The sequence below is a fragment of the Microtus pennsylvanicus genome, chromosome 6 (assembly GCF_037038515.1).
Source record: "Microtus pennsylvanicus isolate mMicPen1 chromosome 6, mMicPen1.hap1, whole genome shotgun sequence".
Classification (NCBI taxonomy): Eukaryota; Metazoa; Chordata; class Mammalia; order Rodentia; family Cricetidae; genus Microtus; species Microtus pennsylvanicus.
The window spans coordinates 86,749,202-86,770,047 of record NC_134584.1 but is presented as its reverse complement, the minus strand read 5'-3'; the positions used below and the strand labels follow the sequence as shown (position 1 = coordinate 86,770,047).

Here is a 20,846-nt window from a genome sequence, read left to right as displayed (position 1 = left end):
CAAATACCTACTGAGGCATCTCATCCATCCATGGATCATTTAATTTTTTGAGTTGGGGGTCTCACTATATAATAGACCAGGCTGGCCTCAAACTGACAGAGATCCACCTGCTTCTGCTTCCCAAACACTGGGAACACATCATCATACCCAGGCCTTGTGTCTTTTAAAAATAATAAAAAAAACAACACCCCAGTTTCCCTCCTTCTATCCATAGTCTCTTTGAGAATGAAGGAAATGGAGAAGAATTCTAGAATGTTCCTGTGCTGTGGCTAGGCTTCTCAGCCTGGCACTGTTAGTTGGGGGTATATCATTTCCTGGGAGGACCAACCTGTGCCCTGCCCAATGCTGAACATCACTGGCCTCCAGCAACCAGATGCCACTGTCATTCGCCCACTCAACTAGGTACGACCACCAACACTGTCTGCAGACAATGCCCTGTGCCCCTGGGGGACTGCAATCATCCATTCTCTGGCTTGGGACGTTCTTCACAGCTGCCCTCTCTCGGGCCTGCCTTGAAAAGGAAGGATGGAGGCCACATCTTCTATACACCCCCTTTCTCTCCCAAAGAAAAAAATAAATTTGAATAAACCTAGAGATTTCCAATCAGCCAGTCCCTAAGCATTAGTGTAGGTACCCCAAGAAGATGCAAGCCTCCTTATCCTGGAAGATGTGGAGACCCTTGCTTCCAAGATAGGCAGATACATTAACCAGGTCTTTCCCTTTTGTTTTGGGCGGGGCCTCACAGCCTGGCCTTGAACTGGAGCTCCTCCAGTCTCAGCCTCCGAGTACTGGGATTACAGGTATGTGCTACTACCCCAGGTGCTCTTTCCTTTTCACTTTTCTTTTCCACTCCTCTCCTTCCTCCCCTCCTTTCTTTTTCCAACAGTGTTTTATGTAGCCCAGACTGACCCCAAGTTCATCAGGAACTGAAAATGATGAACTTCTACTTCCTCTTGCCCCAACCTCAAGTCCTGGGGTGACAGTCCAGTGTGCATCATGCCCAGCCAGCTTTACTGGTTGTATTGATACGTAAGTAGCTGGAGCCCTGCAGACCCTGGAGGGATGGTTTTGCCCTGGGGAAGCCAATTCCTAGAGATGGGGAAGAATCTGACCATTGCTCTGATACAGAACAGCTTACCCTGACAGCTGTCAGAGTCACTACTGCAGGGGCAGACGCTCCGCTTTACTCTTCCTTCTCATGAAAACCACAAGCAAGGCTCTTCAGTACCCCAGCTGGCCTTGGTACTGTCCTATGTGGTCCTGTAGGGCATCCTACACTCTCTTGGGATGTACAAGTGACAAGCTATCCTCTCCTGTGTGTGTGCATGCGTGTGTTTGCACGTGAGTGTGTATGTCTGTACTTGAGCTGGAATCCAGGGCTTCTTATATGCTGAATAAATGCTCTAACACTGAGCTGCATCTCCAGCAACAATAAAAACAAGCATTCCAAAACAGTCGGAAAAGGAAAGAAATAAAGGAATTCAGGGCCTCTGTGGTTAGGGGCCCGCATCGGGCTGAGAAAGTTCATACCTGAAACACAGTCATTATTGCTGCTGGGAAGGTGTCGAAGTTGGTGGGAGGAGTCCCCTCATCAAAATTAAACCTGTGGATAGCAAGGACATTCTGTGTTAGCCCTTCTGCTCTGAAGGCTTGGTTCAGTTTCTGGTTCCCATGGTAACGTGTAGAGTATCTGTTCCCCAGGAAGATACTGTATTTGGTACCCAGAAGCTCAAACTGCTCTAGATGACCATTCGTGTCCTGAGGGCAAGTCACAGGATGAGGTTGGCTTGAAGGGTCCGGGTGGTGGTGGGTGTGTCATGGAAGCTGAGCAGGAGTCCCGGGTGGGATATCCAGATGTAAGGAAGTACTTACTGGCCACCAAACAGCTGCATCCCCAAGAGGGCAAAGACAACGATGAACAGGAAGAGGAGGAACAACAGACTTATGATGGACTTCATGGAGTTGAGGAGGGAGACAACCAGGTTTCTGAGAGATGCCCAGTACCTGCCGACAGAAGCCAAGGTGGGGATCAGAGCAGGGTATGCTAGGCACCATGTTAGGCAGGGTGCCCTCCTCATCCCCTCAACAGAGGGCTAAGAAACCTCAAAACTTACTTTGTGACTTTGAAAATACGCAGTAACCTGAGAGCTCGTAACACGCTGATTCCAAAGGATGTACCAGGTTTTATGACAGCCCAGATGACTTCAAAGATGCTCCCAATAATGACCTGCAACAGAGAACCTAGTCTCAAGGTCACGGTTGACCTCAGGACTCCAACCCATTTCCAGGGCCTGAACCAGGTCCACCCCTCAGGGAACATAGTGGCCTCTATCGGGAAGTCTCCACAGGTTAGGGTTAGGCTTATAGGAAGCCTGTAAGGCTGGTAAGAGGTAGGACCTGGCTGGAGGATATCACCAGGGCTCAAAATTCCCTCCTCCTTTAGGTTGTTTCTGTCAGGTTTTATTTGTATGTTTTGTTTTTGAGACAGGGTTTTCCTGTGTAGCCCTGGCTGTCCTCCGACTCAGAGATCTGTCTTCCTCTGCCTCTAAGCACTGGGATTAAAAGCGCGCACCAGCATGCCTGGCATCTGTCAGGTATTTCGTCACAGAGACTAACAGATGGTGCCCAAACTCATCTTTTCCCTCTATGTTTCTATTTATTAACAGCTCACATATGCCTGATAGCCCAGCACTTGAAGGCTGAGGCAGGAGGATCACTGGAAGTTGGAGGCCAGCCTGGTGATGGAGGAAGGTCATTGGCTAATAAAGGAACTGCCTTGGCCCTTTTTTATTGGTTAGGACATAGGTAGGTGGAGTAAACAGAACAGAATGCCGGGAGGAAGAGGAAGTGAGGTCAGACTCGACAGCTCTCCTCTCTGGAGCAGACGCCTCAGCAGAGACACCATGCTCCCTGCTCCCGGGAAGATGCACGCTATGAAGCTCCGACCTAGGATGGACTTAGGCTAGAATCTTCCCGGTAAGACCAGTGCTATACAGATGATAAGAAATGGGCTAGTCCAGGTGCGAGAGTTAGCTTAGAAAAGGCTAGGTAGAAATGAGCCAAGCAGTGTTTAAATGAATACAGTGTCCGTGTAATTATTTCGGGGCATAAGCTAGCCGAGCAGGCGGCTGGGGTGTTGGGGACGCAGCCCCGCTGCTCCATATTACTACAGCCTGGGCTACAAAGAAACACTGTTTCAATCTTTCTTTCTCTCTCTCTCTCTCTCTCTCTCTCTCTCTCTCTCTCTCTCTCACACACACACACACACACACACACACACACACACGGCCATGAAGCACACACTATAAAATTAACCCTCCGGGTACACAGAGGCATCCACAAGAGCCTATTGTTGGTCCAGGCCGCCCTGCAGCCCCAGAGAGGCCCCATGCATCTTTCCCCTCCTGAGCCACAGCACTGAGGATCTGTTTCCTGTCTGTGGGTCTGCCTTCCTGGCCACTTCACAGAAATGGAATTAGGTGATACGTAACCTTTGATGTCTGGTTTTCTTCACGTTTTCTCTCTATTTAATTTATATTTATTTATTTTCAATTATTTATTGTTATTGTGGATATGATTGGGTATATTGCCACAATATGAGCAGAGGACAGTTTGCAGGAGTTGGTTCTCTTCTTGTACCATGTGGGTCCTGGGGGTTGAACTCAGGTTAGCAGGCTTGGCAGCAAGCACCTTTACCCACTGAGCCATCCTGCTGGCCCAAGCTTTTTTTTGCTTTCTTAAAAAAGTATCGTGTAGTCCAAGTCTGCCTTGAATTCATTGTGTAGCGAGTCCTTTGCACTAGGAAGAACAATATAGCTCAGAATGGTCTTGAACTCTTCTTGATCTTGAGATAGACAGAATCTCTGCCTCACAAGAGCTGGGATCAAAGTGCCTGCTACCATGTCTGGCCTTGAGTTTTTGGAGATAGTGTTTCTCTGTGTAGTCCTGGCTGTCCTGGAGCTAGCTCTGTAGACCAGGCTGGTCTTGTACTCAGAGATCCACCTGCCTCTGCCTCCCCAGGGCTGGGATTGAAGGTGTGCGTCACCATTGCCCAACTGCCTTGAGTTTTCCATTCTTTCCATGTTCACCGCAGAACTGCTGGGTTCCCCACTTCTACTAAGACATCTTAACTGTCCCTACCTACAGTGACAGCAGAGCTGTGTGTCCTCAGTGCCCCCTCCTTCCTCCTCACCTCACGTCCAGCCTCCTGATTCCACCCACTGGACAGCCGAGGCTACCCTCCGGTCCAGGGCTGAAGCCATGACCTGCACATGGCTCCCTCCACTTCCATATGAAGTCCCTGGGTATCAGCTACCGCCAGTAAGACCCAGAAGGAGAGCCTAAGAGAATGCGGTACTCACCCCACAGTCAAAGCAATTGAAGGAAGAGTGGAAGTAAGGCCGCGTCCCGAGCCCGTACATTTTTATAAACATTTCGGACATAAAGAGTCCTAAGAAAATGAATTCTGCATAGTCTGGAAGGAAAAGGAAGAGCAGTGGGTTAGGCCACGGGGAAGGCCCCAAGCCTCTGCTTTTTCTCCCGTGTCTCCCCGGCAGGCAGGGAGGTAGAGACGATACTCTGTGTAACATGGCCAAGGATAGCTATGCAAGGATTCTTTCCCATGGGCTTCAGTTTCTCATAGTCTTTGCCCTGGTTTGATGAGGAAAGCTGGGTGTAGGATATTGCTACGGACCTAGTATTGTGTTGACTGATGTAATGCCTTATTACATTTACTAAGTGACTAGCTGGGTTTCGGGCATAGCCATACATGTGTGGAAAGCCTGTTTACACTAGACACTGAGAGGCAGAGGCTTTGGATCAGCCATAGAAAGCCGGCCTAGAATCCTCCAGTAAGTCAGCGGGGTACGGCTCAGTGGTAGAGCACTAACCTAGCATGGGTAAAGCCAGCAGTGCAATAAACAAATGAAGGAGCAAGCGGGAAAGGAGGTGGAAAGAAAGGACAGACTGGGGATTTAGAGCAGTTCCCACAGACCTCAGAATTAAGGCTCCAGAGCTAATTCTGCCTGACGATTGCCAAGGTTTGCATGCCTGTGTTCCCTTTTGGAAATCTGTGAATTTTTTTTTTTTTTGAGACAAGGTCTCACTACGTAGTCTTGGCATTCCTATTTAGACCAGACTGGCCCCAAGCTCACAGAGATCTGAATGCCTCTGCCTCCCCAAGTGTTGAGATTGAAGGCCTGTGCCACCACACCTGGCCTCTGAAACGGTAATCATTCCCCCAGGGAGCAGCTCCCACGGGGTATGAAGCTGTCAGAACAGTGTGCGGTGGCCGAAGGGGCATCAGGCCCCAGAGTCCTGTCAACAGCCCTCGATGTGACATAACAGGTCTTGATATGGGAGTTCGTCTTCTGGCCTCTCATGGGGACATGGTAGTCCCCCTTTCAGAGGACACAGCACTGGGAGCAGAGACAGCTTTCCAGCAGACAACGAAGTCTCCCCGAATGCCACAAGGAAACTTCCCACGCTCCAGGAATTCAAGAAAGGAACTGTCTCTTGATGTTCAATCACCCAGCCTCTGGTGTTATGTTACAGTAGTGTGGATTGGCTAAGAGGATCGTCAAGAGCCCTAGCTAGGCCCTGCTTTAAAGAGGTGGTTTGAATCAATTACCAAAAAACCCTCATCGTGATATCTTGTCCTAACTTCCTTTGATTCGTAGGATTTTCTAAAACTCCTTGTTTTCAGGAAAAACCCTTGAGTGTCTGGGACAGAGCAGCTAGAGAAACAGATCTGCCTATAAAATCTGGTCCCTCTGAGATCCAGCAGGGGGCGCTGGTGACAGGCAACATTGAAGGGACCAGGAGAATCTCAGGATGGTCAGACCCACCCTCTACAGAGAGATCCTGAGACCCAGAAGCACATGTCATCAATCCCAAGGGTGCTCACTTGCTCTGGTCTGGATTTCTCTGAAACTTCATCTTAAGATTCACACCGTGTCATTCTTGATCCTTACAGAACACCTTAGGAATGAAAACCTCTGACCGATGGCCGATAGCCTGAACCGGCTTAGGGGGTAGGACTTCCATCAGACGCAGTTTGGACTTAGGAACAGAAATCCTGGATACATCCCTTACAAGCTGTGTTACCTGGGAAAAGTTCCTTTGCCTCTCATTAACTGGAAAATGGGGCTAACTAAAAGATGTCTACAGACACCAAGGCCTCCGGGCAGGAAGTTCTAATCCCCTGTCTCTTTAACCAGGACAGAATGCAAAATGATTAGTGGAGGGAACTAGGTGAGTAAAAATAGTCGCGATCAAGAGGTCCTGACGGCAAGCGAAGAGCCTGCATTACACGGCTCCAGAGGGACCAAGGCAATGATGCAGCTTGGAAGCGGGTCAGGTGAAGGAAGGACAGTCCCCTTGGGGTGTCCTGTGGGGCCAGACAGCAGGCCTGGGGACCACAACAGTTCAAGAAAATAGTCCCTTAGATTAGAATTCAGGCCTTTCTAGGTCAGAGGCATGACCATCCCTTAGAGCTGTCCTAGACTACTTCTGAGCAAAGGCAGAAAACAGGTCAGAAGGCTAATAGCTCCAGGAGGAGGCAGCCAGTAGGCACGAAGGAGTTAGTAGTTCTCAAAGGGCCTCCAGGGGGGAGCCAGGCCATCCATATCCCTGTCAGGCCCACACTCTCTTCTGTTGGTTATCCTTAGAGTTTGTTCAGTCCTGGGGGCTCCCGCCTTCCAGTGCCCATGCCCAGTCTAGGCAATCCTGAAACGGGTAGAGGGTCCTGCATCCTCTGAGGAACTAACACAGGCTCACATTTGTTCTAAAGGGCTTGTTCCAGACAGAGGGGAGGCAAAAGGAGCAGGCAGAGGAGGAGAGGAGAGTGAACAAGGAAGGAGGTAGGGGCTGGGGGCCTAGAATCCCCCAGGGTGGGGTTGTGGTCATGGCTCAGTGGTAGAACCCCTGCCTACTGTGTGTTAATTCTAATGCTAGCACTGCGAAGAAGAGAAGAGAAGAGAGAGGCAGAAGGGGTCGCTGCAGTGCAGGGGCAGAGGGGTCACTGTCTCCTATCTCCTCCATCTGCACTCTGTCTGTATTCCTGTATCTCACTTAGAAACAGGAGCTGTGGATTCTTAGGACTGTGAGAAAGATGGGCGGGGCAAGCCTGGCTGTGTTCTGTGTCCCTTTCAATGGTTCATGCCACAGAAGGCTGCACTATAGAGTGGGAACACTACGAGCCAGATTGGGGCCTTAAAAGCTGGGGCTTAGTGGGAGGTGCTTAGGACGCTGACAGTGTGCCTCGTTGTCCGTCTGTCTTACTCTGAGCCTGTCTGTCTTTGCATTCAGATCTATCTCTGCCAGTCTCTCTTTTCTTTTTTGTTTTTACTACTTTGTGCTTTGTGCATGTATGTATGTGCCTGCGTGTGCGTGTAAGTGTGTGTGTGTGTGTGTGTGTGTGTGTGTGTGTGTATGTGTATGCCCATGCCGCAGTGCTCCTGCGAAGCCAGAGGTTTGGTGGGAATCTTTTCTCTTTCTACCAGGTGAGTTCCGGAAGTCAACTTAGGTTTCCAGGCTTGACACCTGAGCCTTTACCACTGAGCCATCTAGCCGGGTCCTGTCTTTCTCTCTTTTGGATGTCTGCTCGTCTGTGTGTCTCGTCTTGGCTTCCTGGCTGCAGGTGTGAGAACAGGCTCCGGCACACACTCCTTCCGCCCCCATGTCACTGCCCAGAGCTAAGCCAGAGCAGGTGGCATCATGCCCTCAACCCTGCCAAGCTACGTCTTTGCTCAGCCGCCTCAGGTCTAACACCAGTCTAAGGCAGCTCCACTTGTCGCAGCAGCTGCGAGGTCCCTGTTTCAGCTGCAGAAATGGTCACTGGTCCTAGGCAGGGGCGGGTTGGGGAAGGGCCGAAGGAGCAGCAGAGGCCGGCAGAGAGCAGCACTCACAGAGGAAGTCGGAGAGCCACTCGGGCTGGTTGTAGTGGACAATGGCGACGCATAGCGTGTTGAGGGCTACCAGACTGAGCACGGTCCAGTAGAAGGCCTGAGTTTTGACCATGCGGCGGATGTAGAAACGCATCCTTCTCTCCTTTTTGTGAAAAAAAGTTGAGTTCTCCAGCTTGGCACTTTTAATGCTGGCTCTGGCAAAAGGAGACCCTGCGAAGGAAAGGACAGAGAAAGTGAGACTCAGGATGGCCTCTGGTGAGGAGGCCCATAGGTAGGGGGTCACAGGAGAGGACAAGTCCCCTGTGGGAGCTACATGCTCCAAAGGCTCCAGGAAGAGGGCTGGCAGGATGCTGGGTCCCAAGTGATCCACAAGGGATTGCCCACTTGCAGCATGGAGTGGCTGTTTAGGGTTCGGTGCACTTAGATGTTCAGATCAGGAGTACTCAGCTGAGGGTCGCTGGAGAACTGAGGGGTCATGGGCTCTGATTAGGCCCTGAGCTGGGGACAAGACCGAGGCAGAATTCCCACACATGCGAAAGTGGCCATTCAAGGAGAACACACATTAAACAGGGATGGCGCAGTCAGTAAGTGCTTGTTTCAAAACCTCAAAGACCTGGGTTGAACCCCAGAACCCACATCAAGCCGGACAGAGCAGAAGACTTGTAATCCCAGCGCTGGTGACAGCAGACTCGCTGGCCAGCCAGTCTCGCTTAATCGCTGGGTCTAGGCCAGTGAGAGACCCGATCTCAGAGGAGGTGCAGGGTTCCTGAGGATGCTCCCTCAGGCTCTCCTCCGGGCTCCACACAAATGTCACCCACACAGACGTGAACAGGTGAGGGCTAGACCAGGACCCGGTGTCCTCCATGGCCTCTACATGGTCCTCCCTGGCCTCTACATGGTCCTCCATAGCCTCTACATGCAGGCAGGACACACACCTGCAAACACGGATTACACACACCACAAACACCAACATTTAAAAAGTCTAAATGGAATATAATAATTTTTAAAAAGTGTTTTCATCGTGTGTGTGTTTGTGTGTGTGTGAGTGAATGTGTGTGTGTGTGTGTGCCATGTGAATACAGATGCTCATGAGGCCAGGAAAGGACAAGCATCACCAGTGGATGTGAGTGTGGGAACTGGACTCAGGTGTTTTAACCCACTGAGTATCTCTCCAGGCCCCGAGTGTAATAACCGATTGGAGCTTATACCTACAGAGGCTTCCCCTTTCTCTCGCGCTCCATACTCTCTATTTTCTTTCTTTCTTTACTTTTTTGATAGTGCCAAGAATGGAACTCAGGGTCTTGCACACAGCAGTCACACACAGTAGGTGAACACAGTAGGTGAACACTCTATTACTGAGTCATGGCCCCTACCATTTATGATTAATTATTTTTATAAAAACAATTACATTTAATACAAGTAGACACAAATCGCAGATAAGCTGGTGGATTGCATAACCGGACTTTTTAAACTACTTGCTACGATGGTTTGTGTGTGTGCACCCATCCACGTAGACCAGCAGAGGATGTCAGGTACCCCGGAACTAGGGTGTTGTGAACTGCCCTATATGGGTGCTGGGAATGGAACCACCAGAGTCTCACAGGGGCAGTGAGCGACTTCCCTGTTGTGCCATCTGCAGCCTCTGTAGGTGGTTCTGAAGCGTGTCTACACCGCAGCATGGCTAGCTTGAGCAGTTACCGTGTGTATTACTGTTACGGTTTGCCTCTTACGTGTTTCCAGCCTCTAGCGTAAATGGGAGGGGGTGAACACTTTATGAGTTGGGGCCTAGAGGGATGTGCTGGGTGGCTTCAACTTGACTCAAACCTTGATCTATCTGGGAAGAGGGAATCTTAATTGAGAAAATACCTCCGTGAGACTGGCCTGTAGGCAAGCCTGTGGGGGACTGGTGTGCGAGGGAGGGGCCCAGCTCACTGCGGGTGTTGCCACCGCTGGGCAGGTGGTCAGGGTGCGGGGCGGGGGGGGGGGGGGGAGGAAGCAGGCAGAGCAAGCCAGAGGGAGCAAGCCAGTAAGCAGCACTCCTGCACAAGAAAATAAGTCACTTCTGAAGAACTAACAGTCGGTAAAGGGGCCAGAGATGGATCTGAGTAGGGGAGCTGCCCCCTCAGGCACTCACTGGGCTGTGCCCTCAGCTTTGCAAAGCCAAGTAAACAAATAAATAAAAGCTGCATGAACAGTAAGTCAAGGAATTGATCTTATTAAATTAATTAATCTATAATTAAATAATGCCAAGTGATATACCATAAATAAATCAGGAACATTACAGACTGATGCCTCCACTAAGGAGTGTCCAGAGTGTCAGTCTCCCCTCATCCTCGTCAGCATGGGGTTGGATCACTTTTTCATGTTTGTCAGAACGAAGGATGAGGAAGACCAGAAGCTCGCTAAGAGTGGGCATCCGTCTAGCTCACAAGGTCTCAAGTACACAACAACATCACCAAAATGCTTGCCTACTAAGATCGAGCAAAGCAAAGAGTGGGGCCTGCAAGGCGGCTCAGCAGGTAAAGGTTCTCGCCATGAGGCCCGATGACTGGAGTTGGCGCTCTAGGACCCACATGAGAGAAAGACAGAACCTACTTCCAAAAGCTGTCTTCTGGCTTCCACACGTGTATGCTGACATGCATGTCTACACATGCACATGAACACACATACCATACAAAATATTTTTGAGACAAGGTCTTACCATGTAGCCTTGGCTGACCTGGAACTCTAGGTAGACCAGGCTGGTCTCATACTCATAGACATCCACCTGCCTCTGCCTCCTGAGTGCTGGGATTAAAAGCGTGCGCCACTACATCTGGACAGACTTATTTTTACATGACGTGTATGAGCATTTTGTCTGCATGTATGTAAGAGCACCATACGTAGCTGAGGGAGGTCAGAAGAAGATGTCAGATTTCCCTGGACGTACAGGTGGTTGTGAGCTGCCATGTGGGCGCTGGGAATTGAACCATGGCCCTCTGCAAGAGCAGTCAGTGCTCTTAATTCTCTGAGGTATCTCTCCATTCCCTAACAAATATAATAATAATAATAATAATAATAATAATAATAATAATAATAATAATAATAATAAGGGAAATCCAGACCTGGTGGCTCACACCTTAAATTCCAGAACCTGGGAGGCAGAGGCATTTAGATCTTTGTGAGACCCAGGTCAGTCAGGGTTACACAATGAGACCACGTGTGGCAATAAATAAATAAATAAATAAATAAATAAATAAATAAATAAATAAAATTAGGAGGAGGAGGAAGAAGGAAAGACAGACAGACAGGCAGACAGATCTTAAGGCCAACTGGCTGAAAGCATGAAACAAATCAGACATTGCAATCAACACCTTCTCAAAGGACATGAGCAGGTGGGCCCACAAATGGAAACAGAAATAAGTCATTACAAACAAAAGTGTGTTCGGGCCAGACATCGAAAACAAGCTTTAAAATAGCATCACAAAGCTCCCTAACTGGGTAAGGGACTGCACAACAGCAGGTGGGGGCTGGTGACAATCTGTCTTGGACAAGTTTGTGAATGAGCGTCCTGTTATTCAAGCGCAGAATGGCCTAGGGAGTGAGGAGCTGGGAGCCAGTCATTCCTCTCTTTGTTCCTGTAATTATCCCCAGGAGTATGCCCATCGGTGTGGGATACCCGTGGATGTGCACAGCAGGGTCCTTCCTCAGAGAACCCTGCAAGGAGGAGGTGTCATCTGGTAGAGCCACCCTCAGGGCCCAGAGTTCCAGAGAAATGGTGCTACGGATGAGATTAGAAGGGGGTGTATGCACGAGTCCCTCCCCATCGCACCCCCAAACTTCCCCAGTGCCTTTGAAGTTCGGTCACTATACTCGCCAGTGGCACTGCTGAGAGGCACCTTTGCAACGCGAGCCTTCAGCCCTCACTCAATGTCATCTCCTCTGAGAAGCCTTCCTTGACCACACTCTACTGTGTCAGGGTGGGCCAAGCCTGGGCTTCATCTCTACAGCTCCGTTATTCTCTCGGAATAGAATTTTTTTTCCAGTGTATGTTTTAAATTTTTAAAATTTGCATTAGTAAATTAATTAACTTACTGTAACACATGGGCCACAGTGTGCATGTGAAGTTAGGGGACCCTCCATGTGGATCCTGGGGATCAAACTCAGGTCAGGTTTGGCAGCAAGCCTTTGCTGACCCGTCCTGGAACTCCCTTTGTCTGTGCGAATGTGTCTGGTGTGTGTATGTGTTTGCATGCTCTCTGTGCATGTTTGTCTCTGTGTGGGTGACATCTGTGTGGAGCCCAGAGAAGAGCCTGAGGGAGCATCCTCAGGAACCCTGCACCTCCTTTGAGATCGGGTCTCCCACTGGCCTGGACCCAGCGATTAGGCGAGACTGGCTGGCCAGCGAGTCTGCTGTCACCAGCGCTGGGATTACAAGTGTTCTGCTCTGTCCGGCTTGATGTGGGTTCTGGGGTTGAACCCAGGTGTCCCTGCTTTCAAGGCAAACATTTTATGGACTGAGCCATCCCCAGCCTCAAATCTCTTTTTAATGTGTGTTCTCATTGGGTGGAGACTTTCATGTGGGTGGGAATTCTGCTTCATGGGGATATGGGGAACCCAGCACCATATCCCCAACTCAGTGACCCCAGACTAACATTCCTAATCTAAAGATACAAATGCGACCTTACAACGCCACGTGTGGAAAAGTCCACGACGGCGCTGGCAAGACTGCTAAAGTGCTCTGGAATTCCAGAGAGCTGTCCTCTCGCCTCCGAAACAGCACTGTGGCATGTGGGTCCTCTCCCAGCACACCATACACAACAAGATAATAAAAAAATTCACACATCAACATTATTTCCTGTACAAAATTGTGTTCCAAAATACAATGTGACTTATTCATTGTGTGTCTCTGTGTCAAGTGCCGTGAGTGTGGAGGTTTGAGGACAACTTGAGATGGTTCTTTCCTTTCTCCATGTTGATTCCGGGTATTGAACTCAGGTCCTCGAGCTTAGTGGCAAGCACCTCTACCTGCTGAGCCATCTTGCCTGCCCACAACGTTGTTGTTATTATTATTATACTAATTTCAGACAGAGTCACACCATGCAACTCTTGTTATTCTGGAATTCACAGAGATTCATGTCATGGAATTAAGCGCATGCACCTCCATCCCTGGTAATACAAAAGCCTTTTTAAAGGGGCCTTAAATTACCTTTAGGCTCTGTGTATGAGAAACAAATCAATGTTGTTCTAGATGTTGGTTCCATGCCTAAGATATGACACATCTATATGGAAATATTCCCAAGTCTGGAAATGCCCGGAATCTGAAACAGTTTGGGTACGGAGGGTTTTGTTTTGTCACGTGTATTTGTTTTTGAAACAGGGTCTCACTGCGTAGTTCAGCTGGCCAGGAACTTGTTAGGCAGTCCAGGCTCTAACACAGATTCAGCTGCCTCTGCCTGAGCATGCGGAGATCACAGGTGTGCCCACCACGCCCCGCTATGCAGAGTATTCTGGAGTAGGGACACTAAGCTGTAATGGGTTTAGCTAAGGTAACTAGGGGTAAATGAGTAAAGTTTGGACTTAACCTACAGTAAAGAGATTCGTGGGGCTCCTTTAGTTGGGAGACTACAATAATATTACGAGACAAGATCCAACCAGGTATGAGAAACAAAACCAAAAAAACCAAAGCAGAATGGGGGGGCGTCGGTATTTTCATCATAATGTGACCTCCAAGACACTGGCATATCCAGCCGCCCAGCCTAGGGCTCGGCCTCCCATTTCTGGGTGATGGACAGTGTCTGGCACAGAGATAGGGACTTACCCACAGACGCAATGTCACCCAGCTGGTCCTCCGCCTCCTCAGGGTTGAGCAGGTCCGTCTTGCTTTTCTTCAGGGTAGCTCTCCGCAGAGCTCCAACAAGGGAAACATGGCGAGAGAAGACGGCATTACCCTTTCATGCCAGGGTGGCAGCAGACACGGCTTGCTGCCATGCCCACTGATCCACAGCATGCCCACTGCATCCACGTGCAAGCTGCCACTGGGGAAGGCAGGGAGTCCAGACAGGAGTCTAGTACTGTTCAGTTATAGTCCGAAGTCCAGGCTCAGAAACACTGTTTTCAACCTGGCCAGTTTTTATTATTTATTTTAATTAGCAATTATTATTTTATGTGCCTGGGTATTTTGCCTGAGTGTATGTCTGTGTAGCACATGTGTACAGCACACACAGAAGGCAGAAGAAGGCATCTCATTCCTTGAGACTGGAGTTAAGAATGTTGTGGTCCACCATGTGGGTGCTGAGAAAGTAAACCCAGGTCCTCTGGAAGAGCAGCCGGCACTCTTAACCTCTCGGCCATCTCTCCAGTCCTGTTTGTTTTCTGAGATAGGGTCTCACTACATAGCCCTGGCTGCCCTGGCACACACAGAAATTCACCTGCTTCTGCCTCTGGAGCACTGAGATCACAGGTGTGCATCACAATGCTGGCTCTGGTCCATTTGAATATTCAGAGCAGGGTTCACGTCCTAGAAGTCCTGGGACAGGAGGTATAGTCCACCCTTAACCTAGCACACACGTGCTGCACTGGCTGGGGCTGGGGCAACTGTCCCGTGCCAAGGCTTGCTCCCCAAGGCTCTCCAGCAGATATACACTCTAAAGGAGACTCGGAACACTCCAGAGAGAACCACTTTCTACTTCCAAGTAAAAGATCTATGATTCTTAATTTCTTTTTGTCATTTTGCTATTTAAATTTTTCCTAATTGTTTTTTTTGTTGTTGCTGCACAAAATAGTGGTTTTTAAGAAAAGATTTAAGCCGGGTGGTGGTGGTGCATGCCTTTAATCCCAGCACTCGGGAGGCAGAGGCAGGCAGGCAGATCTCTGCAGGCTCAAAGCCAGCCTGGTCTACAAGAGCTAGTTCCAGGATAGGCTCTATAGTTACAGAGAAACCCAGTCTCGAAAAAACAAAAGAAAAAAAAAGATTTAAAAAAGAAATCAAGTGCATGTGTATTTGTGCACACGAGTGGCCAGAAGAGGGGTCAGACCCTCTGGAGTTGGAGAGACAGGCATGAGCTGTCATGTGGGCGCCGGGAGGGGAACCTGGGTCCTCTGGAAGAGCAGCAAGCGCTTTAACTGAGGATTTATCTCTCCAGACTCCCCCAAATAGTAGGACATTTTTATACACCTGTAACACTGCACTGTACTTCCTATCTGTCTTCCACTGCTTTTCCCTGTGCCTACTGCACCCACTGTTGGGTGGGGCTGGGATTTAGGAAGCAACTGAGCTCCAGGGATCTGGTTGGTTGGAGTGGACCACATTTTTCAGGGACAGTAAGGGTGGGCAGTCATCTCCCCCCCCCCCTTTCTTGGCAGTGCTGCAGACGAATCCCAGAACTTTATGCATGTGCTCTGTCAGTCTAGCCAGGAGATGGGATTCTTCCTCATTATTAGTAACACTGGTGTGTGTGCATGTATGTGTGTGTGCACGTATGTGTGTGTGTGTGTATGTGTTAGCTTGTGTGCATGAATGTGTGCACACACTTCTTTCTCTGCTTCTGCTATGTGGGTTCTGGGGATGGAACTCAGGCCACTAAGCTTGCACACAGACATCTTCATCCACTGAATCATCTCACCAGCCCTATTATGTGCACTTTACAGAAGAGCAACACTGTGGACACACGGTTAAAGGAGAAAAGGGCAAGTCAGGAATGAACCTCCCCCTGCTCCCCACGAGGTTCTAAAATTCCTCCCAGAGGCCCATTCCTCAATAACTCAAACCTCCATGCACAGCCCAGTCTCACATCTCTTCCTGGCATGGCCTACTTATACCGGCTAGAACCAGTCACCCGTGCCCAGCCCCAGCTAACCCCACTCCCCTGGGACCCGCCTTCATGCTGGGCTCAGAGCAGTTACCATCAAAAGGGTGTCTCTGCTCCACGTCGGTTTCGTCTTCTGCAAGGATCACCTCTTCTGAGGAGAGAAGCAGAGTTAAGGTCCTTCCTGAAGGGCTTTCCAGATTGACCATCAAGGACGGACCCTGGCCACACTCACTGCCCCTGGCCAATGATCCAGTCCAACCTGATCCAGGCAGCTCAGCTGCTTTCTGCATCCTGGCCCCACCCAGCAGAGGGTACAATCGGCAGCAGAAGTAGTTTGGATGTAATTTAGGCATAGGTGGACTCCACACTGTGGAACAGCGCTTTGGGGACAGGGCAGGTCCTTAAGTTACAGGATGTATGTCCTTGGAAGGGACGTATGAGCTCTTTGCACAAGTCAGCTGTCAGGATAAGCCTGCTCTTCGCCCAGTTCACTTCCTTGTCTGCTGATGTCTATTAAGTCCAAGCTCCACCACGTCCAGCACAGACCTAGAGTCTTCTCTAGGCTGAGTTCCTTTGGAGCCATGACCTTGAACCTTAGTTCTGTGGTCAGATGTGAAACATTTGAGCCCCCAGACCCCAGATGGTGTTTGGTGTTTGGGAAGGTTGCTTGGAGGAAGCAAGTCACTGGGGGCGGGTCTTCCGGCTTACAGCCAAGCCCCACATCTTGTTCTGGTTCTGCTTGCCCGCTGAGTGTGAATGTCATGCAACCAGCCAGCCTACTGCTCCTGCTATCATACCTCCACCTCCCGCTGCCATGTCTACCCACCCTGACTGGCTCTATCACTTTGGAGCTGTGTGGAGCCAAAACAAAACCTTTGTCTCTTAGGTTGCTTTCATCACAGCAGGAAGAAAGTAAGAAACACTTAGTAACCACTGATGTTTACCTCTTCCGGTCAGTAGTCCGCCTTAGATACCATGTTATAACTACAACTGGATTAATGTAACAGCATCGGCTCACCTCAGGCTTTTGGCCCTGCTCAGCCCGGCCTGCCAGGGACACCAGTTCCTTCTGCTCCAGGACCTCTGCACTTGCTCTTTTCCCTTTCTCAACCTCTCTCCCACTCAGCAACCCCAGAGCTCCCCTTTCACTTCCTTTATGTCTGTGTTCAGATTTGTTTGTTCAGGGAGACCTTAGCTGTTCAGCTGACCCTAGCTGTCCCCTGCCACCTTGCCTTTTCTCTTCCCTACTTCTGTGTTTGAGACAGTCTCGCTGTGTAGCCCAGGCTGGCCTCCCACTCCCGATCCTCCCGTTTTACTGCCCCAGTGCTGAGACAAGGTGTTTCGGGATGCCTGGTCTTGCTTATTTTCCTTCTTTGCTCTTGGTGGTGGAGCTTGTCTCTCACTAGCCAGCAGCAGGGATCTGCCACATTCTCAGTGTGGACGACCACTGCGCATGGCACAGAGCATGTGTCCTGTTTTTGCCAGACGCCTGGTAAATAAACACATGCCTACTGACGTGAGGTGCTACTCTGACCGGCTTAGCCTGGGTGTCTTACTGAATCCTCAGCAGCCCTGTGAACAGGTGGTCTGCTCCCCACAGGGACTGGTTCTGCTTCCATGGATTGACCCCAACACAGCCCCGAAACACTGAGACAAAAGTGCATCTATATGGAATATTAGTTTAAGATGTGTTGCATTCTTTTATGTTGCATTTGTTTAATCTGTAAGGCTATGTTATTTGCCTGTCTAAAACATTTGATTGGTCTAATAAAGAGCTGAATGGCCAATAGCTAGGCAGGAGAGGGATAGGTGGGGCTGCCAGGCAGAGAGAATAAATAGAAGGAGAAATCCAGGGAACAGAAGGGGCCAGTCTCACAGCCAGCCACTCTGTCAGCCGTGGAGGAAAAAGGGGAGAAAGGCATATAGAATAAAGAAAGGTAAAAAGCCCAGAGGCAAAATGCAAAAGAAGATAAATGGGTTAGTTTAAATTAGGAAAGCTGGCAAGAAACAAGCCATGCTAAGGCCAGGCATTCATAAGTAAGAATAAGTCTCCATGTATTTATTTGGCAGTTGGGTGGCAGGCTCCCAAAGAATAAAAAAGAAACAAACAAACCCAACAACATCTGTACCCAACGTTCACAGACATTTTTCTTGTCCTTCCCTAGCAATACACAACTACCTAAGGCACTAGGCTACTGTGAGTCCAAGAGCCCATTGGAGGTGGCCTGAAGGCTACAGATATTCTAGGTCATTCTGTAGGGCTCTGGGCATTTGCTGATTCTGGTTTCTGTGGCTTCCTGAAACCAAGCACCCAGATGCCACTGGATTCCTTCACTATCACCACCTTCATTTAACAGTTAAGGAAACTGAGTCATTGCAGAGATACAGGGCTAAGAGGAGTTGGAGATGGGACATACACCCATGTTTGATTTAAAACATGACTAGGATAAACCAGCTGTGGCAGAAGCAAGAGAATCAGGAGTTCATGGTCATCCTTGGCTAGTTTGAGACTAGTCTGGGCTACGTGAGCAACGAGCCCCTGTCTCAAAAGCAAGCAAACAACCAAGCATTTAATCCCAGCACTCTGGAGGCAGAGGCAGGTGGATCTCTGTGAGTTTGAGGCCAGCCTGGTCTACAGAGTGAGTTCCAGGACAGGAACCAAAGCTACAGAGAAACCCTGTCTTCAAACAAACAAACAAACAAAAAAAAACCAACCAACTAACCAAACAGAAACAAGAAATGGTCTCTCTCTCTCTCTCTCTCTCTCTCTCTCTCTCTCTCTCTCTCTCTCTCTCTCTCTCTCGTTTTAAGGAGGTCTCACTATATAGCCCTGGCTAGCTTCAAACCTAACCTTCCTGTCTTAGCCTCATGTGATGGTTGGTTTTAATGTCACCTTTTTACAAATTAGAATCGTTTGAATGGGAAGCCTTGTCTGAGGAATGGTCTTGTCTTATCTGGTGTGGTGTAGCAGCCCAGAGGGCAATGGCATGGCAGAGGAGGTTGTCTGGGTCTCTCTCAGAGGAGCCAATCTCTCCTTCATTTGCTGCTGCTGATCCTTCCCTGGTATCAGAACCAGCCTTTCCAGGCTTCTGTCACTGAGGACATGGGACTCTCCAGGTTTTTGGTACCAGATAGGGACTTCCAAGGCACCCAAGCCTGGAGATGGAGGAACTACTGTGTCCCTGGGCTTTGCAGTGTGGAGAACAAGCCAGTAACCAGTGTTCTGTTTCATCAATTCCTGCCTTGAACTTGTGCCTTTGACTTCCCTCAGGGGTGGGCTATAAAGAGTAAGCTAAGATCGACCCTTTTGGTCATAGTGTTTCCCAGAGCAAGAGCAAGTGAACCAGCAGCGCCTCCAACGCTGGGCTCCAGGTGGGCATCACAGGCCCTGCTCCGCAGCTGGCAACCTGAATCCTCTGTCTCCACCCAGCACCCTCCTTTAGACCCCTCCAAAGGGCAACTGCAATTCTGGGATGCCATCCCTGGACCCCAGGGTGAAAGGATCTAACCTGCTTTTGAGATCCACTCCATGTATCCATTGAGCTCACGTTCAATCTGCTGTTGTCTCCTGAGCTTCAGAAAAGCCCTGCGGTTCTCCACACGCTCCCTTTCTTTGGCAAACTCCCTGCAGGATCACAGAGAAGCCAGAGGTTGGCGGTGATAGGGTTTGATCGGGAAACACCCGTCGACCATGGGCAGAGCCCTGGGATCCCCCCACAGCACAACATAAACCTGGCATGGGAGCACGTGCCTCTTATCCCAGCCCTCAGAAGACGGAGGCAGGAGAATCACAAACCCAAGGTCATCATTCTGGGCTACAGGAGACCCTGTCTTAAAAACAGAAAACACTCTCTTGACTTCCCCAACAACACGGATTCTGTTGTTAGAAAAACTTTCAGAGGCCACGTGTGTTTGGGGATGCGGTGAAGCGCAGTGGTTCTCAACATGGAAGTCAGTCCTCTAGGAGGGCATCCTAGTCTTTCAGGGCTGGGAGCGTCTGACAGTGTACACATTTCCTGATGTTCCCATACATCTGAGCTTGAAGGTAAGCCAACTGTTGCTGCCACACACCAATTCCCTCTCTCAGAACACTCCTGCTAAACCCTTCCAGTCCGCTTGCTGTCAGCAGTTCTCCTTCCTGTTTGGCTCACAGGGCAGCCATCTTAAGACATCAACTATCTGTCAGCAAAAGTCTTGGATAAGGATGTCAGAGCGAAAACCTGAAGGAACCAGGGGTTGCTATTGGCAGCATCGGGCTGCATCATGTGCTCCCACAATTATTGGCTGAGAAATAGGGAGTCTATTTATAATTTAGTTTTTTTTTAAAGATTTATTTATTTATTATGTATACAGTGTTCTGTCTGTCTGTATGCTTGCTGGCCAGAAGAGGGCACCAGATTGCATTACAGATGGCTGTGAGCCACTATGTGGTTGCTGGGAATTGAACTCAGGACCTCTGGAAGAGCAGTCAGTGCTCTTAACTTCTGAGCCATTCTCTCCAGCCCCTTAAGTTTTTTTTTTAACTAAAGTAATTTTGTGGATTTGGGGGGCATTTGTGTTAGAATGCATTCAACATACTTATTTATAATTTTTATTTGCGTGTGTGTGTGTATGTATGTATGTACCACACTTGCACAGGTGCCCTTGGAGTCTAGAAGAGGATGTCAGATCCCCTACAGCTGGAGTTACAGGTGGTTACAAGCTGCCCAATGTGGATATCGAGAACTGAACTCGGGTCTTCTGCAACAGCAGTAATCACTCTTTTCTGGTTTAGATGTATGTGCTTGAGCGTTTTGCCTGCAGGTATGTGTGAGCATCAGGTATGTGCCTGGTGCCAGAGGAGGTCAGAATAGGGCATCAGACCCCTGGGAACCAAGCCCATGCCCTCAACTGTTGAATTATCTCTCTAGCCCCATACCTTTATTGAGACAGGGTTTCACTATGGTCTTGAATGCCCAGAGATGCACTTGCTGTCGCCTCCAGAGCACTGGGATCAAGGACGTGCGTCAACATGACCAGCCTATCCGTAAGATATGCTCGACTGCTGGGCTATCTCTTCAGTCCCAAGGAAAACACATGTTTGATTTTGTTATGTATTTTTTTTTGTTGTCATTGTTTTGTTTTTATGAGACAGTGTCTCACTCTGTAA

General features: G+C 49.4%; 1 protein-coding gene across 10 annotated transcripts in view; it reads right to left on the bottom strand.

Annotated features, from left to right (window-relative positions):
• The window catches only part of LOC142852178 (voltage-dependent P/Q-type calcium channel subunit alpha-1A), a 273,933-nt gene that overhangs the window by 91,170 nt on the left and 161,917 nt on the right, over positions 1-20,846 (bottom strand). For 5 of the 10 annotated variants that reach the window (XM_075976683.1, XM_075976684.1, XM_075976689.1 and 2 more), the window contains exons 7-14: positions 19,207-19,322; positions 15,794-15,848; positions 13,708-13,805; positions 7,908-8,117; positions 4,362-4,474; positions 2,115-2,227; positions 1,873-2,004; positions 1,531-1,603 (exon numbers count right to left, since the gene is read on the bottom strand). In XM_075976683.1, the coding sequence (XP_075832798.1) occupies positions 1,531-1,603; positions 1,873-2,004; positions 2,115-2,227; positions 4,362-4,474; positions 7,908-8,117; positions 13,708-13,805; positions 15,794-15,848; positions 19,207-19,322 (910 nt within the window). Of the gene's footprint in view, positions 1-1,530; positions 1,604-1,872; positions 2,005-2,114; positions 2,228-4,361; positions 4,475-7,907; positions 8,118-13,707; positions 13,806-15,791; positions 15,849-19,206; positions 19,323-20,846 lie in introns of all 10 variants that reach the window. The other 5 variants (XM_075976692.1, XM_075976686.1, XM_075976687.1 and 2 more) reach the window with 3 other exon arrangements.